Below are 24,339 nucleotides of genomic sequence, written 5' to 3'. Positions count from 1 at the left end.
CCAGGACGCAATCAGTCCCAGAAGATTGAGGAATTTAGATTCAGGATTCAGCTGTATAACATGCTCAACTTCTTCACAGCACATCCCAGGAGCACAACACAAAAAAGAGGTATTTGCCTGCATGATATCAAACAGTTTAAGGAGCCTTTGAGTAGAGGCATTAACAGCCTGGAGAATTTGTTGGAGAGAAGTATCCATATTTAGGAATTCAGGAGAGATGAGTCACCCAGTAACTCGGCTATAGAGCAGTATAGGCAGACAGGAAAACAGGATCACAATTGAAAACTGTTTGGAGGAGAAACTACAAGTCCCAGCCAGCTGTCGCCAAGGAATAACTACAGAGTATAACAAATCACACCAGGGAGCCCAGACAACAGTGAGGCAAGAAATCAGGTGGAAAAATGAGATATAGGACACTGGACCTCATTCAGTCGGTCGTTGCGGTCGTACGGGAAAAGGGGTCGGATATGCAAATGATGCACTCGCATGTTGCGTCCCTAAGATCGGATCGTTAGCTGGCCGACCAAGGGGAGGAAGTGGCCGGAAGACAAAAAATACGCCCCCTTCTCGTACGCATTACACGTCATCTCCGGGCATATAAGGATTAGTCGAGACCATTGGGAACCATCGAAACTGGTCGTAGAGCTTAAGGTTGACCATACCCTCTCTTAAGCTCTACGATCAGGTCAGTGTACAAACCACCCATGTCACGTGTGCCATGACACTACTTTAATTATGCACTCCCATAAAACGCCGTTCGCATAATTAGGCACCCCTGCGTTCGGATCTGCACTCCCCCGTTTGCAAGCACCTTCCCCTGTTACCACCCACAAACGCCTCATTCTGTCACTCAAACTACCGACCTGGCTGTGTTCAAGGAGAGAGAAATTTCTGATCGTAGCAGCTAGTTTGCGCACGCGCATTGCAAACTTTACGCATGCGCAGTTCAGCGAACATCGGTGGCGTACGACCGTGCGGCCGCAATGACCGACTCTGAATGAGGTCCTCTGTCTCTCACCATAGAGCCAGCAGCTTCTAACTTTGCAGAGCCGGAACCAAAATGGCCACCGTTAGCGTGTATCACCGGGGACAAACACCCGAGCCCAGTATGAAGATGGAGCTAGACCCAGGAGCCATTCCTCCTGCACCTGAAAAAAAAAATGGGGAGAAGTGTCCCTTCCAGATAGACTTCCCTGGCCGCGCAGCCCAGTTTACAAGCAACGCCAGAGCAGGACGCCGGAGGATACAGCTACCCATGTGGGAGACGGGGGAAATGCCAGGAGAAACACCAGACGCCTGCTGCTCCTCAGAAAGCAGCAGGAGAGCCCGATACTAGATGCAGGAGGGGCAGAGGACCTTCAACCACCAAGCTGGGAAGAATGAAGCCTGGGTCACCGCTCCTTCAGGATGGACAGCAGGATTATTATCAGGAGAGCTGGTAAGTTAACTCCTACACCCAGCCGCTCCAAGCCACGCCCCCAACATGAAAGACATTTTAAAAGGAAATACATTTTACACAAGTAAAATTCGAAAGGATGTGTGAGAGAAGGCTACAGTAGTCCATATCAGGAAAAAGTATGAAATACTGGTGTTGCGATGATCACAACTTGTTAAACATGGAGGATACAAAGATAACAAAGTAAAATTATAGTCCTTTTTAATTTGTTTTTGTTATTTTTATTTCTGTTCTTCACCAATGAGAATTTGCATTTTACCACGCCAGATATTTTACTTATACTCCTTTCACACTGTGAACTCAGGCCGCACCCAGGATTTTGTACACAGTTCAATCCCGGATGAGACCCAGGTGAGGCCGCTTTCAGACTGGCGGCCTGGGTCTCTGACGTCACAGCCATCATGTGCTGAGCCGGCGCTTGGAGATCATCTCCAAGCGCCGGCTCTTCCTGTGCTGGCAGTGTGAAAGGGTTATTAACCTTTGTGGATGACTCTCCTCCTTGTCAGCTCTCTAGATGAGTAAGAAGCATTGGGGAGTGGGGGGCTATAGCGTTTACTGAAGAATCTCCTCTCTGTCTAGGTTAGTAACTACATATTCGTCATAAAAGGTGAGCTGAGCCACACTAGCCTCCCTCCTGAGCGTCGGTCCTTCCAGCTTTTCTTACACACCTTTTACACTACAGCTAAAACCTGGGTTATTGCAGAGTTAAGACTGGTTGCTGCTAGGTGTAAAAGGGGGTAACGGTTGGATTCCTAGGTCCAGTGACCTGGCAATCCAACCCGGGTAACTTGTAGGGTTTAACATGGGAACGACCCGTGCAACCCTGCAGTGTAAATGGGTAGCCTGGGTTGTCCGACCCAGGTCCCGTTTACAGCATGGGGACTTTGGGTTTTTCGGCGCTTTGAGATGATGATCTCTCCAAACGCCGGGAGAAGTGTTCCACTGCACCTGTGTGCAATGTGAACGGCACAGATCCGTTAATAACCCGGATCGGCGCTGCAGTGGAAAAGGGGTATGTCCTGGGTCTGACCTATTTTGGAACTGTGCGTCAGACCCTGGACTTAGATGGAAAAGCAGTATTTCTTATCAGTGTGGACAAAATGGAGGGCTAGTGGAGAGAATCATGGTGCTACTATGTTTGATTTTTACCACATACAGTAGCTCTTCATATGAAATTTGCATTTAAAATGTAGGGTGATAATGTGTAATTTTATTAATAAAGAAAAAAACAAATCTGCCCAAATGTGATAGCCTGCTATTTTGGTGTTATAGCTGCTAGATTTAGAGCGGCAGTTCATTTTAAGGCAGAACCAACCTGGCATTGCCTTTTAAAACTGATTGATACATTAAATCTAGTGGCTATGGGCCTGATTCAGAGTTGCACGCTAATGCAGTCGTTGCTGCGTCTGTGTACACAGATGCTATGCGAAAATATGCAATTGTTGCAGATGCCAGGAGATGTATTGAGACGGCCACCGGCAGCTTTGCAGAGCCAAGCATCTGCATACAAAGACCCAGAATCATTTTATTATCGCAGTCCTAACTAAGTCTTTGGTCCCAGAGAATGGCCGCGGGGCCTGAGACGCTGGAGCCATATTTCTTGCCTACAGGATCGCAGACCGACTATTTCAGGCCCTAAAAATGCTCGCAACACGCCTGTTTTTTTTCTTCACTACCTCCCCCAATTGCTCCTGGCCTGTCAATCACACTACTAGTAAATAGTCGCTGCGAGCGACTACGGTAATGTACCTTGATGTATGTGCAGTGCAACTTACACTCATGCGCATATTGCCGATAATAACTCAATTGTGAAAATATTGGCATACCGTACAACTCTGAATCAGACCCTACGTCGCTGATGTCACGTTGGTGCCTGCAAATCAGACTATTACATTTGGGCATTGCTGTGAACTGTCATTTTGATTTTAATGGACTGTCACAATATTTTTTTAGGTGATTTTAATTGTATTCATTTTTTACAAATCTTGTTTTCTCTAGGCCTTTGCGAATGAGAGACTATTTGTAGTCTTGAGTGAAAAGCTGTATGATTTACTGCAAATGGTAAGTGGTTATTAAGTTAGTTTTATTTATGATCAAGTTCAAGCTGGGATGTTATAATAGGAGTCCAATATATAGAGATGTGACAATTGGAGCTTATTTCATTTATTATTATTTTTTTCCATCAATAAATTTGTATTGACTATATTGCTAAATATTTATGGGGGTACAGAAAAAAGAGAGGAAAAACATTATGGGGGGTACAAATAAGGGAACAAAGAAAGGGAAAGTAACAGTACATCCCAAGTCCTCAAGCAAATATTAAATTCGTAAATACAGAAATGGTGAATAAGTTAAGGCATCAGAATCCCCGTGTGGGAGCTCATTTAAATTGAGAGGGGAAGCAGGACTCTGTGAGTTTGGGAATGGAAGGGGTACACCCTTTCCTTCTGTATCATATAGATGTCAAGGGTACCATTTAACAATAGTGGAGGAAGCAGCCATAGAGTAAGCAACCTCTTTTGTCTCCATTTCAAAATTAAATTGTGTTTTCGCTAGAACTTTGGCAAATTGAGGGGGGGGGGGGGGGGAGGGGATTTCTAAAGTTGAGCTATAGTAGCCATAGCAGATATCATAATATGACCAAGGACATAAATGTCAGATTTAGGGACAGATTCAGGACACCTGTGTAGAAGGGCTAGGGAGGGGTCTAGAGGAAGAGTGAGACCTAAAACCTCTTGTATGAGAGTAAATACATCTTCCCAGAAAGGATGTAAAATAGGGCAGTCCCAAAATATATGGAGGATAGAGCCTCCAGAGTGACAAAGGCACCAGCAACATTTTGAAACTAGGCAAAATTTTATGTAACCTAGAGCGGGTTAGATATAACCTGTTTAAACGTTTGACATGCGTTTCAGTATGGTTAGGACACATAGAAAAAGAAAAAGTGGAGAGGTGAATAGTCTCCCATTGTGTGAGGGTAAAAGAACATTGAAGGCCTGATTCACACTGAAGTTGAACAGAGGATTTAGTTGCCAAATCTATAGAGGACAAGAGGGAATACCAATAAGATATGGCACCATGGTAGGAAGGGTTAGAAAATGTACTCAAAATTTGACTCGGCGGTACCTGAAAGGCAGTGCGACCTGTATTCATTAAGGCTTACCAGTGTGTAATTTGGAGATAGTAAAACCAGGCTGAGGGACTTAAGGGAAAGTTAACACAGAGGTCTGTATATGATAAAATAGAAGACACTGAAAAATATTCTGTCAGGGACTCAATACCCAAATGTATCCAGTAGAAGAGATTAAGGCTGGGCAGTGCTTTGTCCAATGCTTGAAGGGAAACATTCCTAGTGTGAAGAGTAAAATCAAAATAAGACGGAAGGTTAAGATCCCAAACTTTTAAAGGACCGCTTTAGGAAATAGTGAGAGTTGTGGTATAAGTTGTTGGGGAAACCAAAGGAGGTCTGGGAGAGGAAATCTCCGGAGGAGGGTGCATTCCAAGTCTACCTGAAGTTTAGTACGAGGGAAGGAACCAGCCACTTATTTGGGAGAGCAGGGCTGCCTTATGATATCTAGACAGGTCGGGGAGATTGTGACCTCCCTGCAGTTTAGAACGGACCAATACGACTATTAGCCATTCTAGGGGCTTTACGTTTCCACATATAGGAGAGCATCAATCTCCGCATCTGGTGTAGTAATTTACGGGGAATATGGGATGCCTCGGATAAAATAAATCAATTTAGGTGATAACATAATTTTAAACGCCGTTAAGTGGCCCAACCAGGAGACCTTGTGATTCATCTAAGCAGTAGCTAAAGATGACAATTCAGTTAGAAGAGGAACATAATTTGCAGTAAAAACATTGTGGATAGGGGATAGAAATTCCCAAATAAGATAAAGCGGAGCCCTTCAAAATAAAGGGAAAGCATCCTTTCAGGTAACTAAGAGTCAAAGGGGGGATATTAATGGGTAAAGCTTCAGTGTTTGTAGCATTTTATTTATAATAAGAAGCTGCGCTATAATTGTCAAAAATGGTATGGCAGGGTATCAACGAAGTCTCCGGGTTGGTTACACATAATAAAACCATCTTCAAAGAGGCATAATTTATGAGAGGTATCATAAACTGAGAGTCCAGGAAACTCAGAAGATTGGCAGATTTTTGGGGCCAGGGGTTCTATGGTTAACACAAATATTAACGAGGAAAGGGTGCACCCCTGTCTGGTGCCATTAGAGATATAGAACGGGGGAAGAAAGAAACCCATTGCTAAAAACTCGGGCCGAGTGGTTAGCATAAAGGACGTTAATAGATCTGAGAATGTCACCCTGGAATCGAAATCTAGATCACACCTGGCGCATATAGTCCCAGTGGACTCTATCGAATGCTTTTTCAGCGTCAAGGGACAGAGGGAGAAACTGATTTATGATATGACACCCATTCAGCTAAGTCTAGAACCCTACGGGTATTGTGAGGAACCTGACGTCCAAGAACAAAACCCACCTGGTCAGGGTGTATTAGTTGTGGAAGTAAAGGATTCAAACGATTTTCACATCTGTGTTAAGAAGCGCTATGGGTCTATAATTACACTCAGAGGAGTCCTTGCCAGGTTTTGGATTTGAGCTTCCACCATATCGGTTGGAAAACAACCAATGTTAGAAGCCTCTGTATATAATTGTAGGAGAATTGGGGAGAAGACCTTATCGAATGTAGCATAAAAGGAATTAGTAAAGCTGTCAGGACCAGGGGCTTTACCCTTGGACAGTTGTTGGATTACTACCTGTATTTCTTCCAAAGACCAAGGGGTGTTCGAGGACGCCAGGCTATCAGTATCTAAAGAAGCTATAGATAAGCCGTCTAAAAAAGAGGAACTAATGTCAGCTGAGGGTTGAGGAATAGAATAAATTGTATAATTTTCCATAGTAGTCCGAAAATAGATTCGCAATATCAAAAGGATTAAGGCATTTCGAATAAGGTCTATTCTGAAATAACTATTGTGAACTGAGGAGAAAAAAGTATAATCCTCCCCGATAGATGGGTGCGCCAGGTACCATACAGATCATACTCCGCCAACAATTTCTTAAAAGCCAATGAGGGGGGAAGGAGTGACCACGAGTAGGAGATCTATCCATTTTGGGATCAAGAACTAAATTAGTCACCCATTAATATGAGTGCCCCCTGGTGGACCTGAGAGATTTCCTCAAAAGTTTCTCATAGAAAAGAGACTTGACGAGAATTGGGGGTGTAAAGGGAATCAGAGTGACTAGGGCTTCCTCAACTACCCAAATGAGAATAAGGAACCTGCCGTTCTTATCTTGAATTTTCCAATGTAAAACAAATAGAGTATTCACATGGAACAGAATGGCAACACCGTTACTTTTGGATGGACCATTAGCAGAATAGCATTAGGGGTATCTATGATCCTTAAATATAGGAGGGGCTGGGGGGGCGTGGTCGTGGCTGCAATGGAGTGAGGAGCTTCTTCTCTGAGCTCTCCTGCCACTCATCCTGCACACCATTATCCTGCTCACTGTGACGGTGTTGGGGTGTACCTGCCGGCTTGACTGCCCTCCGTGCCCTTAAGGACTCACCTGAGGAGACCACCGGCGCTGTCATCTGCCCGGGAGCGGTCTTCCTGCCTGGGGCCTTATTCGTGGTCGCCTCTGATAGGCGGCGCGGCCGCGATCTTGTGCTGCGGTGGCTGCCGGTCACGCGTGCTGAGACCCGGAGGAAGACGGTCTCTCCCTTTGCTGTCGCGGCTGCTGGCTTCTCCCCGGGAGTGGTCCTCCTGCCTGTGGCCACCCTCACGGCCGCGTATATTACACAGAGCGGTCCGCGATCTGCAGGGGAAGCCGCCCACGTGTCTCCAGATCCGGAGGGGGAGGCTCTCTCACACCACTACTGCGGCTGCTGTTGTCTGCCTGAGTGGGGATCTCCTGCTGGGGCATTCTGCACGGCCTCTTCCTGTAACAGCTGGCACCTGAGTGCCATCAGTCCAGGCAGGGATTGGTCTTTCCCATTCCTATTGCGGGTGCTGCGTGGGGAAAACTGCCGCTCTCCATATCGCAGAGTACAGCTCTCTACTACACCCTGCCGTGACTGACACTGATTGGCAGCCACATTTGATATTTGATATCGTGTACCTCTCCGTAGCACTAGCTCCAACACTGCCATTGGGATCCGGTTGTTCCCATAACTATGGGCAAATCTGGTCAGGCAGCTGCTGCTGCTAAACTGGAGCGATTTGCACGCTCCACTACGCCGCAACCTCCATCTGCCTCTCAGTCAGAGAGTTTGCAGAAAACGTCTCAAGATGCAACATTAGGGTGCTCTCAAGGTTCTACAGCTGCAGCGCCTCCTGAAGTCACCTTGCAGCAAGTTCTAGATGCCGTTACTGTAAATGGAAAAAATCTATCAGATAAAATTGAAAAGGTGCAATGTGACATCTCTTTGCTCCGTAATGATATGCAGCGGATTCGTGAGCGCATGGAGGAAGCTGCAACTCGTATATCTTCATTGGAAGACTCGCATGGCCCTGTACATGAACGTGTCTCTAATATGTGTCAACAGATGTCCGTTATGCAAAACGAGCTATCTGATATGGAAGGAAGACTTCGCCGCAACAATATTCGATTCGTTGGGCTATCTGAAAAAGAGGAGGGTTCCTCGCCTGAATCCTTCCTTGAGACGTGGCTTTCAACTACTTACAGCAGAGAATCCTTTTCCTCTCAATTTGCAGTTGAGCGGGCGCACCGAATTCCATCTAGGTCTCTGCCTCCTGGTGCTCCGCCTCGCACGTTAATTGCTAAATTCCTGCATTTTAAGGATCGAGACACTGTACTCCGGCTAGCTCGTACTAAAGGTCCGCTTGAACGAAATGGAGTGCGTATTTCAGTGTTTCCGGACTTTGCGGTAGAGGTCCAAAAAGATAGAGCTAAATTTCTCCCCATTAAACGCAGGCTGCGGGACTTGAACCTCTCATATGCCATGCTATTTCCATCAAAGTTGCGTGTGGTGGTTGATGGGGAGACCCGCTTCTTTACTTCTCCGCGTGAGGCGGCTGTCTGGCTGGATCGCTATGCCCCGGGCAATGGACAGTTGGCTCCAGATTGATATACCACTGATATAATATCAAATCCGTGATATTATCTGTAACCTTCTTTTTTTTTTTTTTTTCTCAGGTTGTGGCTGTCTGCCTGTTGCCAGAGGCAGAAGCTCTGCTCTATTTGTGTTTTATCTGTGGTTGTGTGATTGTTTTGGATGTTCTAGAGGCCTCTATGTTAGGAGGGTAGTCTATGTAATTCTCCTGTATATGATATGTTAAATGCTCTCACTGTCACAGTCTCTAATGGAGGGCTCCCATGTATTGGTGGCTACTTTTGTTTATTGCCCCTGCTACCGGTAGGGAACTTAATTTGGTTTAGGTTGTTCTAGGTTGGGTAATTTGTAATTTTGGGATCCAAGTATGCCTAAGTTGGGAGGGGTATACAGGGAGGGGGGTTGGCTGGGTTTGTTTAGAATGTTTACATTTTGTTTTTTAAATTTTTTTTCCTATTATGTATATGCTGGCTGGTTTGTCACATATTTTTTGTTTTTCTGGAAATTTGCTATGTTGCTATTCCCGCTTCTTAGATATATTCTATTTTATTATGGTACGACTACTTACGTGGAATGTGAGGGGCCTTAATGACAGAATAAAAAGATCTCTAGTGTTAAAAATGCTTAAACAATATGACCCTGATATCTCCTGTTTTACTGAGACTCATTTAGTCGGAAGCAAGATTTTATCCCTTAAACGTCCCTGGGTGGGATGGGCGTATCATGCCTCACACACTTCGTCCTCACGGGGGGTCTCTGTACTTATCAAAAAATCAGTGCCGTTTGTATGTAACGCCGTTAAGATTGACCCTTATGGGCGCTATGTCTTTCTTGATTGTAGGGTTCACACTGTCCCTATATTTCTGCTTGCTGTTTATATACCCCCTCCATTCTCATATGAGGTGCTAAAAAAAGCAGCAGAATTTATTGCTCTATCTCCTACTACCCCTGTGATCTGTCTGGGTGACTTTAATAAGTATTTGAATCCCCATTTGGATAAATGGCGAGAGGCCCATATAACAGTCCCAGTGGGGGGTGAGAGTGGATTTGCAAAATTTGTGGCTGGTTTGGGATGGGTAGATGCCTGGAGGATGAAGCATCCGGGAATACAACAATATTCCTGTTTTTCCTCCTCCTTTTTGCTCGTTCTCCAGAATTGATTTAGCTCTAGTCTCCCCTAATTTGATTCCCAAAATATCTGGTGCTGAGTATAGGACGAGGGGTATATCAGACCATTCTCCCCTTATTTTGACTGTGGACCTGAACAGTCCAAGAGGGCAGACATTATGGAAATTACATCCCTCCTGGCTTTTACAGATGGGGGCAGGTTCGGAACTTGAAGCTGCTTGGAGGAGCTTTTTTACTGATAATGCTGGTTCTGCTCCAATTGAAGTAATTTGGGATGCATTTAAAGCCTTTATGCGTGGGACTTTGCTTAAACGGGTTGCCGATCTTAAAAGGTATTATAGAGAGAAGGAGGTTGAACTTGAGAATACTTGCCGTTCACTGGAGTCTGAATATTTACTAAATAGGTTAGAGGAGACTCGGGTCCGGTGGTTGGTGGCTCAGTCTGCTTGGACTACCCATCTTACTGATAGGAATACCCGCCGGCTGTTGTTCCAGTCTCACTCTCACTATATGTCTGCAGATAAAACGGGCAGTTTTTTAGCTCACTTAGTCCATGCTGACCGTCCCTCCACAGCTGTCCATGAAATATTTACTGCAGATGGGTTACTGGTTTCCAACACCTCTGACATTGCTGACACCTTTCTTAACCATTCTAAAAATATTTATAGCTCTAGACTGTCTTGCACTCCGGCTGAATTGATGTCATGTGGCAGCATTTGATCTCCCACATCTGGATCCTGAGGAAAGGTCCTTTTTGGAAGCGCCTTTTACCTTAGAAGAGGTCGAAATTGCTATTAACTCCTTCCCAGGTGGTAAGGCTCCTGGTTCTGATGGTATCCCACTGGAGGTTTACAAGAAACATGCTGATTTATTCATTCCGCGACTGTTAAAACTTTTTAATAATTTACATGATAAAGGTGTATTTCCAGCTTCCATGTCGGAGGCCATCATTATTGTGATACCTAAACCTGGGAAGGACCCTAAATTTCCAGACGCATACCGTCCTATTTCACTAATACCCACAGATGCAAAAATACTCGCTAAAATTCTTTCAATTCGTCTTAACCAAGTTATCACTAAGATTGTACATCCGGATCAAACTGGCTTTATGCCGGGTCAGTCGACGTCGGTTAATATCAGGCGTCTCTATTCTCATCTCCAGGCCTCTCATGGGGAGGAGTCCTCCTCTGTAGTAGTGTCTCTAGATGCGGCAAAAGCATTTGATTCGGTGGAGTGGCCCTTCCTGTGGGAGGTCATGCGATGTATGAGTGTAGGCCCAATATTCTTGAGCTGGGTTCAGTTGTTATATTATAAGCCTACTGCTCGTATCTCTGTGAATGGTTTCATTTCGCCCTCATTTGTATTGTCCAGAGGTACTAGGCAGGGATGTCCTTTATCTCCGAGCCTCTTTGCTTTAGCTATTGAGCCATTGGCGTGTCTTCTGCGTACACATCCTGGTATCGTTGGCCTTACCTTGGGTAGCAGGATGGATACGATAGCTTTATACGGAGACGACATGCTGTTATTCCTCCGGAACTACGAGACTGCTGTGCCGCTGGTTCTACAGGTGATTGACAGGTTTAGTAACTATTCTGGCCTTGCCATTAATTGGGACAAATCCTCCATTCTCCCCCTCAGGGGACGCCCTCCTGTTAACCCATTAATTTCCATACCTCTACGTTGGGTTGACTCCTTTAAATATTTAGGTATTTGGGTGTCTAATAATATGGAGGATTATTCCTCTCTGAATATTTTGCCTTTGTTTTCATATTTGAAAGATAGGATAAAAATTTGGCGCAAACTCCCCCTGACAGTAACAGGACAGGTCAATTTAATAAAAATGATAGTGCAGCCTAAGTTTTTATATATTTTTCAACAAGCCCCAATTTATCTTCCTAGATCATTATTTCGGAAGCTGAACAGTATAATATCTTCCTTGATTTGGTTAGATAAACGGCCACGAATAAGGTTGGATGTACTTACTAGGTCAAAAAATTCTGGTGGTTTAGCACTTCCCCATTTTTTATACTATTATTATGCGGCGCAGTTGGCTCATTTACGGCTGTGGGTGCAGGACAGTTCAATTGACTCCCTTCCAGCTCTGTTAGTTTCCCAGGTGTCAGCGGGACATACACCCCTACAAGCTCTGCTCAATGCTTCGGGTTCTCGTAGTGTTCCCGCCTTAGTTTTACAGGCTCTGAAAATTTGGCGTGCTGCTCATGCACTAATACAATTTAGCGAAATAGACCCAGAAACCTCTCTTTGGGGTTCCCGACAGCTGTCAGAACTCTCTTCTCTTAATGCTAGAGAGATTTGGGGAAGTAAAGGTATTATTAAGATTCATCAGTTATATCAAGATGGGATTCTTAAATCTTTTACTCAGTTGGTGGAAGAATTTAAACTCCCATCTACATATTTTTTTTAGATATTTACAGCTCCGCCATGCACTGAATACCCAATTTGCCAGTAAGCCTCTCTCGTTGCAGCATTCCCCTTTAAAATCTTTTCTTTTACATCTAGGCCCTAAGCGGACACTCTCCTGTCTATATTCATTTCTGCTATCGTATCACCACGCTTCTAATTTGTCTAATTTGAAACAGTGCTGGGAATCGGAGTTAGGTGATCTCACTGATGACGAATGGAGTGGAGCACTTGCTTGCCCCCGTGTATCTACTGCCTCTGTTCGGTTTCAGCAGGTTCAGCTATTTTTACTTCATAGAACTTATTTAACTCCAGTGCAATTGGTGAAGTTTGGAGGGAGGGCTTCGAATATTTGCCCAAAGTGTAATTCAGCCTCTGGAACCTTTTGGCATATGTTATGGGAATGTCCTGGGGTGCAAAACTTTTGGAGCCAAGTCCTCACGGCGATATCTGATATCGATATTCCTCATTCTATTCTTACTCCAAGATTTTGTTGCCTTGGGATTATAGAGGATAATATTTTAGATAAATACAAATTGCAATGTGCGATAAATTTATGTGTATTAGCTAAAGTTTGTATAGCAAGACTTTGGATGGCCCCTAGAAGTCCTGACTTTCAAGCCTGGGTGTCCCTAGTTGCTCTAACGGTGCAGCATGAACGTTATATGTATGTAACACGGAAAGCGGAATCTAAATTTGATAGGATTTGGTCTGGTTGGCTTGAATCAAAGTATGCTTCTTCAGGTCCGTCTGTCTGAGCATTTTTTGGCAGGTTTGAGATGTGATACGGAATCTGATCTTTTATAGCTATGCAAATTTTCACATGCTGTATTTAATTTGATATTTTATGTGATTTCTATATTATATGATTATATAGTAATTTAGTTTTGTTTTTTTTTTGTCTTTTTCATTTTCTCTTCAACAATATTTGTATCTGGTGATGTAATTTTTTGCTATATTTGTCTGCTAGCAGTTATTATCTATGTATACTGTGTTTAACCATTATTATATATATATATTTTTTTATATATATTATTTTTTTTTTGTTTAGTTGTTTGAAAATGTTTTTGTTTTGCATATGCAAAATAATTAATAAAAAATTACTCAATTAAAAAAAAAAAAATATAGGAGGGGCTAAGGATGAAAAATAAGTTTCCTCTAGGGCCACAATATTAGCTTTATGGTGCTGAAAAGTTGATAGGGCCAAGCGTCTCTTATGCGGGCAGTTGAGGCCTTTGACATTTAGGGGAAAATTTGTAACCATTGGGCACATTAAAACAATAAAAAAACAAAAGGTCCTAGATGCACCTGTTACACTAAAAAAAAAGAAAAACATGGGACTAATAAATAAGAAAATAAAAACACAGAAAAAAGACACAAAATCCCAGTATATCGGGCCACATCAGTTGCCCTAAGGAAACAATACGGCAAAATGGTTAACGTGGGTGAGGACTGTACATTCCCCACCCATGAGACCTGTTGTGAAATATAATATAAAACCTAGAACAATAAAGCACATTTACAATATCTCCCAAACCAATACAGAAAAATAATCTCAATATGTACCATATCAAGAATAGAAAAATAAATAAATAAGAGATTAGGAAAGGGAGGGAGAGACCTAGAAATAAAACAGTGAAACCACTTAGTCTGAGGAAAATATCAAACCAGAACTGTAAAAATACAACAAACCAGAAGCTGGGAATATAATAATACTCGCAGCTGAGGAGATCAATGTGCAGCGTCCATAGGTGGAACACTGAACTATCGATGTTGGGGAAAACAAAACTTCTGGACCTGTTCTGTAGCGGATAGTAGTAATAAGACAGGGTAGTATACAACGACCCAGTTCAAAGCAATTCCAAATTCAGCTGGAAGACATTCAAAGAACAAATTAACTGAAGAAATCCAAGAAGATAAATTGGAACATGTTCAGCGGACACTGGTCCAATCCGACTGAAGAAGGGGATCTTGAGAGGATGGAGGAATACAGACTGAATTTCCCACTCAGACAGCAACTTTGCACCAGCCTCCATAGATAATGACAAACGTAGAGCCGTCTTTCCGCACTAAGAGCTTTACTGGGAAGCCCCATCGGTATTGGATTTAGTTATCCCGAAGTGCTTATGTGATAGCTTGGAATGTTCTGCGTTCATTTATGGTGTGGACAGAAAGGTCAGGGAATAGTTGAATATTGTTGAGAACATCCGTATCCTCCGCCTCACGAGCAGCTGTAAGCATATCCTCCTTGATGTGAAAGAGGTGAAGACTCAAAAGGACATCTCCAGGAGAGCCTGCAGGAGCTGAGCGAGGCTTAGGAAGGCGATGAATCCGAACAATCAGCAAATCCCGGGCTTCTTCAGAGAGTAGTAATTTCTGAAAGATGTTCAAAGCAAGGTCCTGGAGGTCTGCATTAGACAGATTCCGGGGCACCTCTGATCTTGATGTTATTTCTCCTGGATCTATCCTCCAAGTCTGCAAATTTATCCTTAACAGCCGCCATTTTTGTTAGAGCTGAATTATGGGAGGTAAGGAGGTTGTTGTGAGAGGACACTAATTCTTGCATTTTGTTCTCCAAATTGTTGGTGCGGTCACCAATACTCGTCACCAGTAAGTTGCTTAATGGAAGCATGAAAGTCAGAGTTGAGGTCCGGCCGAAATGCCTGAAGCATCTGATGGAGCGTGCAGACTGTGAATGGAGCATCAAGGCTAGTGTCTGAGCCAGGTGAGGTAATCATGGATGCCGTCGGGGATTTTCCGGCAGGCGATGGATCGGAGGTTTTCTGTGGAACAAATCTAATAGGAGGTTCGAAGGTAGAGAGCTTGCCCCGTTTGACAAGCATGATGACCCCTTCAGATGAATGGAGTAAACAATAGTCGAAATCCAAGTGGTTTCAAATGTGCTGAATTCTATATCATAGAGGTATGAACTACAGAGGACTCATGGGTGTGGGTTGAGAGGTATCACTGGAGCAGCATGAGGTGCGAGGCACTACAACCCTGCGGGGGGGGGGGGGGTGACAAGAAGACAATTAGCCACCAACCTGGGGACACCAGTAGGCTAAAGGTCTTGGAACCATGTAGTATGTGCCAGGAAATAATGAGGGCTTAAACAGGTAGCACCCAGGCACACAATAAATGAGAAGCAGAATCTCAAAATGGCAGCCCCCAGCGATTCGTAGAAAGGGACACCACAGACCTGGCTAGCAGCACCTCTGAAGGGAGGGGATCCTTGTCCAGCAGGTCAGCGGAGAAGGCTGTGGTGAGCCGCGGGTGCAGCAATGTGTGTTGTGGCAGCTGTGGCGGTGACGTCATGTGGCCGGCCGCCGGAGCTCCAAAATTGAGGCCGCGGCTTCTGGAGGGTGAGTAGGCCGCGGATCGCTGGACCGCTCAAAAGTTCGGCAGGCTGGACAGGGACTTTGTAGGCTCTCCTGGGAGGAAGAACAGTCTGGCCAGATGGGTTAGGGCGATGGTAAATAAATGGAACCAGCGGGAGCCCCTGCACGGCACGTCTTCTCGAAATTGCCAGTCAGGCCACGCCCCCTCGGAGCTTATTTCTTAAGTAATGGGGCCTGATACACAATTGGAAGTAAGTCAGTGTGCATGTTGAAAAGAAGCTTTCGAGGGAAAAATATTTGCCTGTATATGGTGTATCTCGAAATGCGGCTGTTCTGTGCCATAAGCACTTGGTTTTCTACTAGTTTATTGTCAGTTCATTCTATACCTCCAGCTATACATTTTACAATTTAGAACAGTTATAAAACAAGACTGGGTAATAACAGACAGGTATGAGGGGCCTGCTTGCAAGATTACAATCTATAAGGAAATAGGCATTGATACACCAAGCCAGATTGCAGTGGTTCTTGTTGGGCTGAATGATTCAATCACACTGGATCGTTGGTCAGGATGATGTGAAAGTGAAGAAAGAAAAACAATGTGTAGAATTATGTATGGACTGTATAGTGGGAATGTAATTGGGTAGGATAGCTTATGAAGTTTAGGTGGGTGTTTCTGGAATTGAATAAGCTTGTCTGGAGACATGAGTTTGGAGACTGGAGGAGAGTCTTATTGTGAGTGGGAGAGCATTCCACAGAGTGGGTGTAGCCCGAAAAAGTCCTGTAACCATGAACGGGAGCAGGTAATGCATGTGGATGAGAGACGTAGTTCTTGTGCAGAGCGGAGAATTCAAGTTGGAAGATACTTTAAGATAAGCGAAGACATGTATGTTGGAATAGTTTGATGAATAGCCTTATGTGTAAGTAAAAGTATATTATATTGAATTTGGTAGAATACAGGTAACCAGTGGTGGTACTGACAGAGCGGAGCAGCAGACAATGAATGTTTTAGGATTTAAAATGGATTGTAGTGGTGAGAGTCTGTTTTGAGGAAGTCCAATAAGGAGACTATTGCAATGATCAATGCAGGAGGTAATGAGTTCATGAATTAAAGTTTAAGATATGGGCGTATTCTGGATATGTTTGTTCGATGTATATACAGTATAACCCCGTTTTACACTATAGCAAAAAAAGAAACCTGGGTGACTTATTACACTAATATATACCACTGATGCAAATGCATAAATCATTTCATAAAAGACATACCGTATATACTCGAGTATAAGTCGACCCGAATATAAGCCGAGGTACCTAATTTTACCACAAAAAACTGGGAAAACTTATTGACTCGAGTATAAGCCTAGGGTGGGAAATGCAGCAGCTACTGGTAGAAATCCCCCCTCTGGTACTGTCCCCAGTAGTAATCCCCCCCTGGTAGTGCCCCCAGTAGTAATATCCCCCCCTGGTAGTGCCCCCAGTAGTAATATCCCCCCCTGGTAGTGCCCCCAGTAGTAATATCCCCCCCTGGTAGTGCCCCCAGTAGTAATATCCCCCCCTGGTAGTGCCCCCAGTAGTAATATCCCCCCCTGGTAGTGCCCCCAGTAGTAATATCCCCCCCTGGTAGTGCCCCCAGTAGTAATATCCCCCCCTGGTAGTGCCCCCAGTAGTAATATCCCCCCCTGGTAGTGCCCCCAGTAGTAATATCCCCCCCTGGTAGTGCCCCCAGTAGTAATATCCCCCCCTGGTAGTGCCCCCAGTAGTAATATCCCCCCCTGGTAGTGCCCCCAGTAGTAATCCGCCCCCTGGTAGTGCCCCCAGTAGCAACATCCCCCCTGGTAGTGCCCCCAGTAGCAATATCCCCCCCCCCTGGTAGTGCCCCCAGTATTAACCCCCCTGGTAGTGCCCCCAGTAGCAACAACCCCCCCTGGTAGTGCCCCCAGTATTAATCCCCCCCCCCCCGGTAGTGCCCCCAGTAGCAATATCCCCCCCTGGTAGTGCCCCCCCCAGTAGAAAGAAATGTAAAAAAAAAAAAACACTTGCCTGTAACCCCGCTCCTGGTCCCGACGCTGCTACAGGCTCCTCCGCCGCTTTGCATAATGGGAGAGACGTCGTCATGACGACGTCTCTCCCATTGCCACTGCGGGAGCCGGAAGATGGCTCCCGCAGTGGGAGCAGCAGTAGCCGCTGAGAGTCTGACAGACTCTCAGCGGCTGCTGATTACACCAAACACATAGCTGGCGGCTCCGGCGGCTGTGTGTTTAGCAGTGTGTAGTGCTGACCGAACTCCGTCCGGTCAGCGCTACACACGCGGTGCAGGCTGTGTCACAGTGACACAGTCTGCACCGCGGCCCGCATGGTACGCTACTCAGCAGCGTACCATGCGGGCATGACTCGAGTATAAGCCGAGGGGGTGCTTTTTCAGCACAAAAAATGTGCTGAAAAACTCGGCTTATACTCGAGTATATACGGTACATATAATAATAGCTTTTGGGAGTAAGCAAAAATAAAAGATACAATCTGACAATTGTCACACACATTTTTACACTATAAAGGGACACCAGGTTACTAACTCCCTTGATGGCTAGGATGTACCCACCACCTGTTAAGTGATGTACACTGATGTCAGTGCCTCCACCCAGGGTTATGTACCATGCAACCTGTATATTATAGGTGCAACACAGTATATACAAGTTTTTATTATGATCCAAGTACTTCGGATATTTCTCTCTGCTGTTCCCGGTAAACGATACACTGTTATATGGGGTTTTGTCAATTTTCTTTATGTAGAAGTTCAGATAAGTTAACAGACATTACCACATTAGAGTAACATACCTAAACGTACATGTTTTCACTGAACAAGATGGCAATGCAGTACATTATAATATATAGCATAATATTATAATATAGATCAGTGTTGGCTAACCTTGACACTCCAGCTGTTGTGGAACTATATATCCCAGCATGCCCTGCCACAGTTTTAGCATGCCCTAATAGCAAAACTGTAGCAGTGCATGCTGGGTATGTAGTTCCATAACAGCTGGAGTGTCAAGGTTAGCCAACACTGATATAGATTGTCATATACACTTTAAGCTCCTTTAATACCAACATTATCTATCTACCGCAGGCTTTACCACTGACAACCACATATGTGCTGAGTAGATTAACATGAGTCTCCAGCTCAAAATATACGTCTTCCTTTCTTGGTACAGATGAGCCCAGTTACATAGTTGCTGATCGCGCTACAAAAGTGCGCATGCATTGCGCCATGCGATTACTTGCTCCTGCATATGCTACGGTACGCTATGGCACACACTGCGATCGCACAATGCAATCCTATAAAGGAGCAGGTGCAAAGGCAATGCGTGTATTCGCTCTCGGGCGTGTGACTTGCCATGCGTGGCACAAGCGGCAAAGATGTAAGCGAGCTTATCTGTACTTCCCCTGCTCCTTACAGTAGGTATAGTCTATAGGTAAGCGTACGTTACCGGGTTGCTTCCCTTTAGTGACTTTCTATTGTGTCTGTTAGGACTTTCTACCATTTTCAGTAACTTAAAGAAAGTCTGGCAGTATTAAATAAAGAGTCTCCAACTCAATATATCACTCTTCTTACATGTAAATACTCCCCCAGCCCTTCTCAGTAGCTAACTACTAATAGGAGTATATAGGGAGTATGCACTGTATATATTATTTAACTGTTCCCCTCTGCCAGGTGCCTTTGGTAAAGTTAATGTGCCTCACAGTTTCCCTCTTGTTCCTGCTGCTACCGGTTTGCCTCTGCTACATTATTTAAGAAGCTTCCCTGCTTTAATGCTGACAGCCAGTGACCTGACTGCATGGCCTCTCTCCTACTTCTGCTGGCCACCTAGTACCTGCTCCAGCTGCTGCCGCTCCCCCGTATGGATTGTAAGGCGCGCCCTCTCACAGCCTCCTAGCTGTGTTATGCCGCATCTCCACCTCATCTGTGACAATGGGACTCCTCCGATCGCTGTCCCAGCACAGCGGTTAATCACCATCTGCCGGACATCCACCCACAGCTGAGACCTCATCCAGGGACTGCTGGCGCCTCGACTCTGGAGGCCACCACTGCCGGTCACCCTCTACTGCCGGACACAATGGACGCTGACCACCAACTCAGGAGCTGCCTTCCAAACCGCAACGGAGGCAGCCACACGAAGCTGCCTCCATGTAAGCGCCACGCTTCCTCTCTGGCTGCATCCCTCCGAGGCTGGCAGCCTTTCCTTTTAAGATTTTGCTTGTGGCCCACAAAGTTGTAGTTATGCCCTTGCATGCAAACACACTCTGGATTTAATATGAACTTGCATGAGTCATCAAGTTTGCACAGACTGAAGATAAAAGGATACATTTGTAGCTTTCTCACAGGTTTTAGACAAACTGCCAATTTCTACTGGAGCCTGCACTGGAACCTGTGTAATTTTAAGTGTCCTCATTATTAGCGATTGTGTGACAGTGTGTGTCCCTGATGAAGTTCAAACCTAAGCAAAAGCCTAATCCTGGTCAAACTAAACCACCCTGCCAAATTTGGTGGAGCTAGGTCCAAAGCTCTGGATGTGCAAAAAGGGTCCCAGGGGCCCCTCACTTTAAAAAAAATTTGGGTCCTCCACAGTTTCTGGGTCTCATAACAATTTATGCTTTGGAGCTCCCCATATGTCATGAGACCACCCCACATGCCCTGCACATACTGTAAACTATGGAAGGTCCATTCCCAAACACCCCATAATCTTTCCCATCCCATTAGTGTCATCATTGGGATCTCCTCTCCCCTGCCCCCAAATCAATAAAACATGAGCATAGGCTATGGGGCCTATGTATCAAGCTGTTTTTTACATAAAATTATGCAGAAACTGCAGTTTTGGCATAATTTTATGTATTGTTCCTATGTGCTAAAAGAACAATGCAGGAGATCTCACAGAAATCTATGGCAGAGTGCTAATTAGTACTGCAGATCGCAGTCCCCATTATTATCAATGAGGACTACGATCTGACCCCTATGTACTTGACTCCAAACGGCAAAGGTTTTTGGAGTTTACCCCCAGTAGTTTACACCATCTTTAGTTTGTGTAAACTACTGTAAGCCTATGGGGTCTCTCTCTAAACCCCCCCACCCGCCCCCTGTTTCCACCCGGAAAAGTGTCTCTCTATGCCGGGGATACATAGTGGAGATATTTTCAGAAAAAATATATGGATAGACAATAATCACGGCCCTTCCAAGTGAATATTAAAGGGCACTGTTATGTTTAGCCATCTATATACTTTTCTTTACATGTCCACTTTTTTTTTTTTTACTGTGAAAATTGATACTTAACATTGCAAATAATTATATGTAAGGGTGTTTGTAGTGCAACATGTTATTATTGTTATTACTACATCCAGGTGACTGACCAATACAAGATACACACATGAGGGACTGTGTTTGTAGGGAGACCTTCTCTGCTGACTTTGTATACAGCTTTTCAGTATTATGACAGCAATGAGATAGAAACCAGCTGAACAGCAGAAGACACAAGAACATAACACATCTGCATCAGGAATATGACAGCAGCTGTCCCAGAATGCAGATAGCCAGCACCTTCGGCACTGCTAACCTATTTACAGAGACTAGAACAGAAATATTCAGCATCCTTATCATAGCAACTTAGAGCAGGCTTCCATCTGTGTTACCACAACATGTTACAAGCCCCTCTTAATGCCATGTGAGTGCAGGCTGCCATCCACCACATTTACACCCATGTCCCTTCTATAATGCTGATGCCAAGATAAAAGAAGCCTTAACCAGTCTTAATAGGCATAAATCCAATATTAAAACCTTTAGTTTGGATGAGAAAAAACAAAAAACGTGCTTAACATGCATCTTACCAATTAGGTGTCTCTGGGAGAAGGGTACAGGTAGCTACCTAATTCTGGAGTATGTGAGGCCCCTCTGCGGGGTGCCATCATCGGGAAAGCCCATCACTGCTTGCCCTTATGCCTGTTGTCCAGTCAGGAGTGTGGCCGATGGACGTGGGGATGGCAGAGAGCCGTGACCCTTTCCTACCATGTGACATCCACGCAGGGAGAAGGCTTGAGGTCTTAGGCGGGGTGCCGTTATCGGGGAAGCCCATCTCTGCTCACCCTTATGCCTGTCTTCCAGTCTGGAGTGCAGCCGATGGAAGCGTGGAGGTCAGAGAGCCGGGACCCCGCCTGCCATGTGACACCCAACAGGGGAGAAGGTTTGAGATCTCAGGCGGTGACTGGATAGGAGAGCCGCTGCAGGGATTGGTTGCTTAGACACTGACGGCGCGTCCTGCAGGACCCGTTCATATTTAAAATCTGGGTCCCTCCCTGCCTGTAGCGCGTATAAATGCGCTATAGTGTGTATTTTGCTTTTTTTTTTTCTGTTTTGTATTGATGGGTGGTACGCCAGTGGTTTAAAAAAGCATGTTCTGACACAAGTTTACTTTATCATCGCTTCAGACGCTTTAATGTTGCGTTTGAAACGTTGATAAAGCAAACTTGCGAAGTAAATGTTGAAAATGAATACCGTTAATATTTCTGGAGGTTTGAGGAGGCTTGGTAGACCTCAGTGACATTGAGCGTGAAGTAATGGAGGCAAAGCATGCAGGTGAGAAGGTTGTGATATGAGAGAGGGAAAGGAGTGTTAATAAATTTAGAAACTGAGCATAGTCTGGTGAATACCAAATCAAGGCAGTGGCCATCCTGATGAGTAGAGGTCAGTCCACTGGGAGAGGCCACGAGAGAGGTGGTTAGGGAGTAATTTGGAGGCACAAGGAGAATCTGGACTATCAATAGGTATATTGAAATAACCCATGATGATAGTGGAGATGTCAGAGGATAAGAAATGAGTGAGCCAGGCAGAAAAATGTTTAAGAAATTGTTTGTGTGACCCAAGTAGATGATAGATCTCAGCAACACACAGAGAGAATATACTTCAAAAGATGTAAATGTGAGTGATGAAACTTGTCATAGAACTGTGTATGTGAAAAATTGGGACAGTGATATTCCATCCCTACCTCCTTTACAGTTTCCAGGCGTGGAGGTGTGAGAAGTGGAGCATGTACTTGCATGTGCCCTCAAAAAAGGCATACTTTTGCCATACATTTGCGTGAACACGTCTTCATTGACCTTGTCTACGCGAGAGTGCTCTGTTACAACCCAGTTCTGCCACTTTTGTCCCTAAGTGTAGATGCGATTGAAATGTGTATGACCCTGCATTGCCTGTAAGTGCGCGCTCCCGTTTTCGAAGTATGCTCTGTGCATATCTATGCAAATTTTGTCCTGGAAACAGCCATACCTTCAACTCTCGATAAGCCACACTGTGTTCAGTAGTGAGAGTTACTACATTTTTCCATATTTCATTGTTCTTACTGATCTTATTTTCACGTAGGACTGGGAGCAGCGTGAAGAGGAACATAACTTATTAATTGAAAGGATTCTTCTGTTAGTACGCAATATCCTTCATGTGCCTGCTGATCCGGATGAAGAGAAGGTATACAATACACTCAACTACTGCTATTATTTCAGTACACACCATTTTTTTTTCAAACTGCAGATTTGGAGTTTAACATGATCGTTCCAACAATGTGTCAGCAGCTGAGCAGCAAGTAACAGGTGCTTTTGGGTCCCCATGCATATAACAAATGACATATAAATGTAAACCTCATTGATGGTGCTTTTGGACTGTAATTTAGGGATGTTAATTAGCATTTGTTCCTTCACACTGTGTTATAAACCTCTTCACTTCTCTACACTGCAGCTGCCCAATTACTAAATAAACACTGTGCCTGCCCATGAGTTGAGCTTGAAAAACTTTAAATGTCTAAGTAGAAAATCTTTTGATAAAGATGTGTCCTTGCTCATCTAGTCTCGTGCAACTCTGCTACCGTCGGGCATCTTTTTAGTTTTTGGCGAAAATGCTTCTAAGTCGCGATGCGACTAGGATGCACCAGGAGACACTGCTGATTCATTTTTATATGCGACTTGTATATCTGTGTGCGACAGTCTGTAACTGGAACTTGGCGTGGAAAAAAGCTGCGGCCGAAGCATCGTAGCACTTTGCCTGCTGATTGAGAGACTCAGTCGCACACAGATATACAAGTGTCACATATCACGTTAATCAGCACAGTCTCCTGGTGTCCTAATTGCATGATGTTGCGACTTAGACACATTTTCTGCAAAAAAGATGCCCAACGCTAGCAGAGTCTCAAGGGACCTGGCGTGCAGAGAGGGGCTGTTTGGCGCGACTGTAGCAAAGACTATTTTGGACACATCTGTATGTAACTATTCTCTTACTCTGCCTCGTAACTCTTTCAGAGTGTAGATGATGATGCTAGTACTCATGACAGAGTGCTCTGGGCAATACACATGAGTGGAATGGATGACCTTGTGAAGTTCTTGGCCAGCTCTGAAACGGAGCAGCAGTGGAGCATGCACGTTCTGGAGGCTGTGTCTCTCATGTTTCGAGATCAGGTAAGCCGTTTGTAAGATGTTTGCTGCTAAACATTAGAAGGGAACTAGAGGGCATAAATGTATTGTGAAATGATATCTCAGGAACAAAAGTAGAGAATCCTTCCACTTGCTGGTGACAGAATGTCACAAACAAGGCACTTATAAACCTAGTAAACCTTGTTTAAAAGCTTGGCGACAATCTCATTACAGACCTTATCCAGCTAAAAGGAGCAGCTGGCCAATCAGAGTTTTAACTACTTCATTACGTACTTATCGCATTTTAAAATTTTCTAGGATTTTGCAGCTAGTGCAGTTGTGGACATTTTGTAAATTTTTTTTTTTTTTTTTTTTTTTTTTTCTAGGTTTTTACGTACTGCAAAAGAGGTCCGTAATCCCGTCTGGGACAGCACTAGTTCTCATCATGAGAGCAGTGTAGCTGTA

At 44.5% G+C, this 24,339-nt stretch overlaps 1 protein-coding gene across 3 annotated transcripts in view; it reads left to right on the top strand.

Moving 5' to 3' along the window:
• The window catches only part of TIMELESS (timeless circadian regulator), a 247,444-nt gene that overhangs the window by 25,611 nt on the left and 197,494 nt on the right, over positions 1–24,339 (top strand). For all 3 annotated transcript variants that reach the window (XM_088473110.1, XM_088473108.1, XM_088473107.1), the window contains exons 6-8: positions 3,455–3,517; positions 22,838–22,939; positions 23,764–23,919. In XM_088473110.1, coding sequence (XP_088329236.1) covers positions 3,455–3,517; positions 22,838–22,939; positions 23,764–23,919 — 321 coding nt within the window. The remainder of the gene's footprint in view (positions 1–3,454; positions 3,518–22,837; positions 22,940–23,763; positions 23,920–24,339) is intronic.

The sequence above is a fragment of the Taudactylus pleione genome, unplaced genomic scaffold (genome assembly GCF_031769625.1).
Source record: "Taudactylus pleione unplaced genomic scaffold, aTauple2 ptg000130l, whole genome shotgun sequence".
NCBI lineage: Eukaryota > Metazoa > Chordata > Amphibia > Anura > Myobatrachidae > Taudactylus > Taudactylus pleione.
The sequence above is the reverse complement of the archived record's forward strand: the minus strand, read 5'-3'. Positions and strand labels throughout refer to the sequence as shown.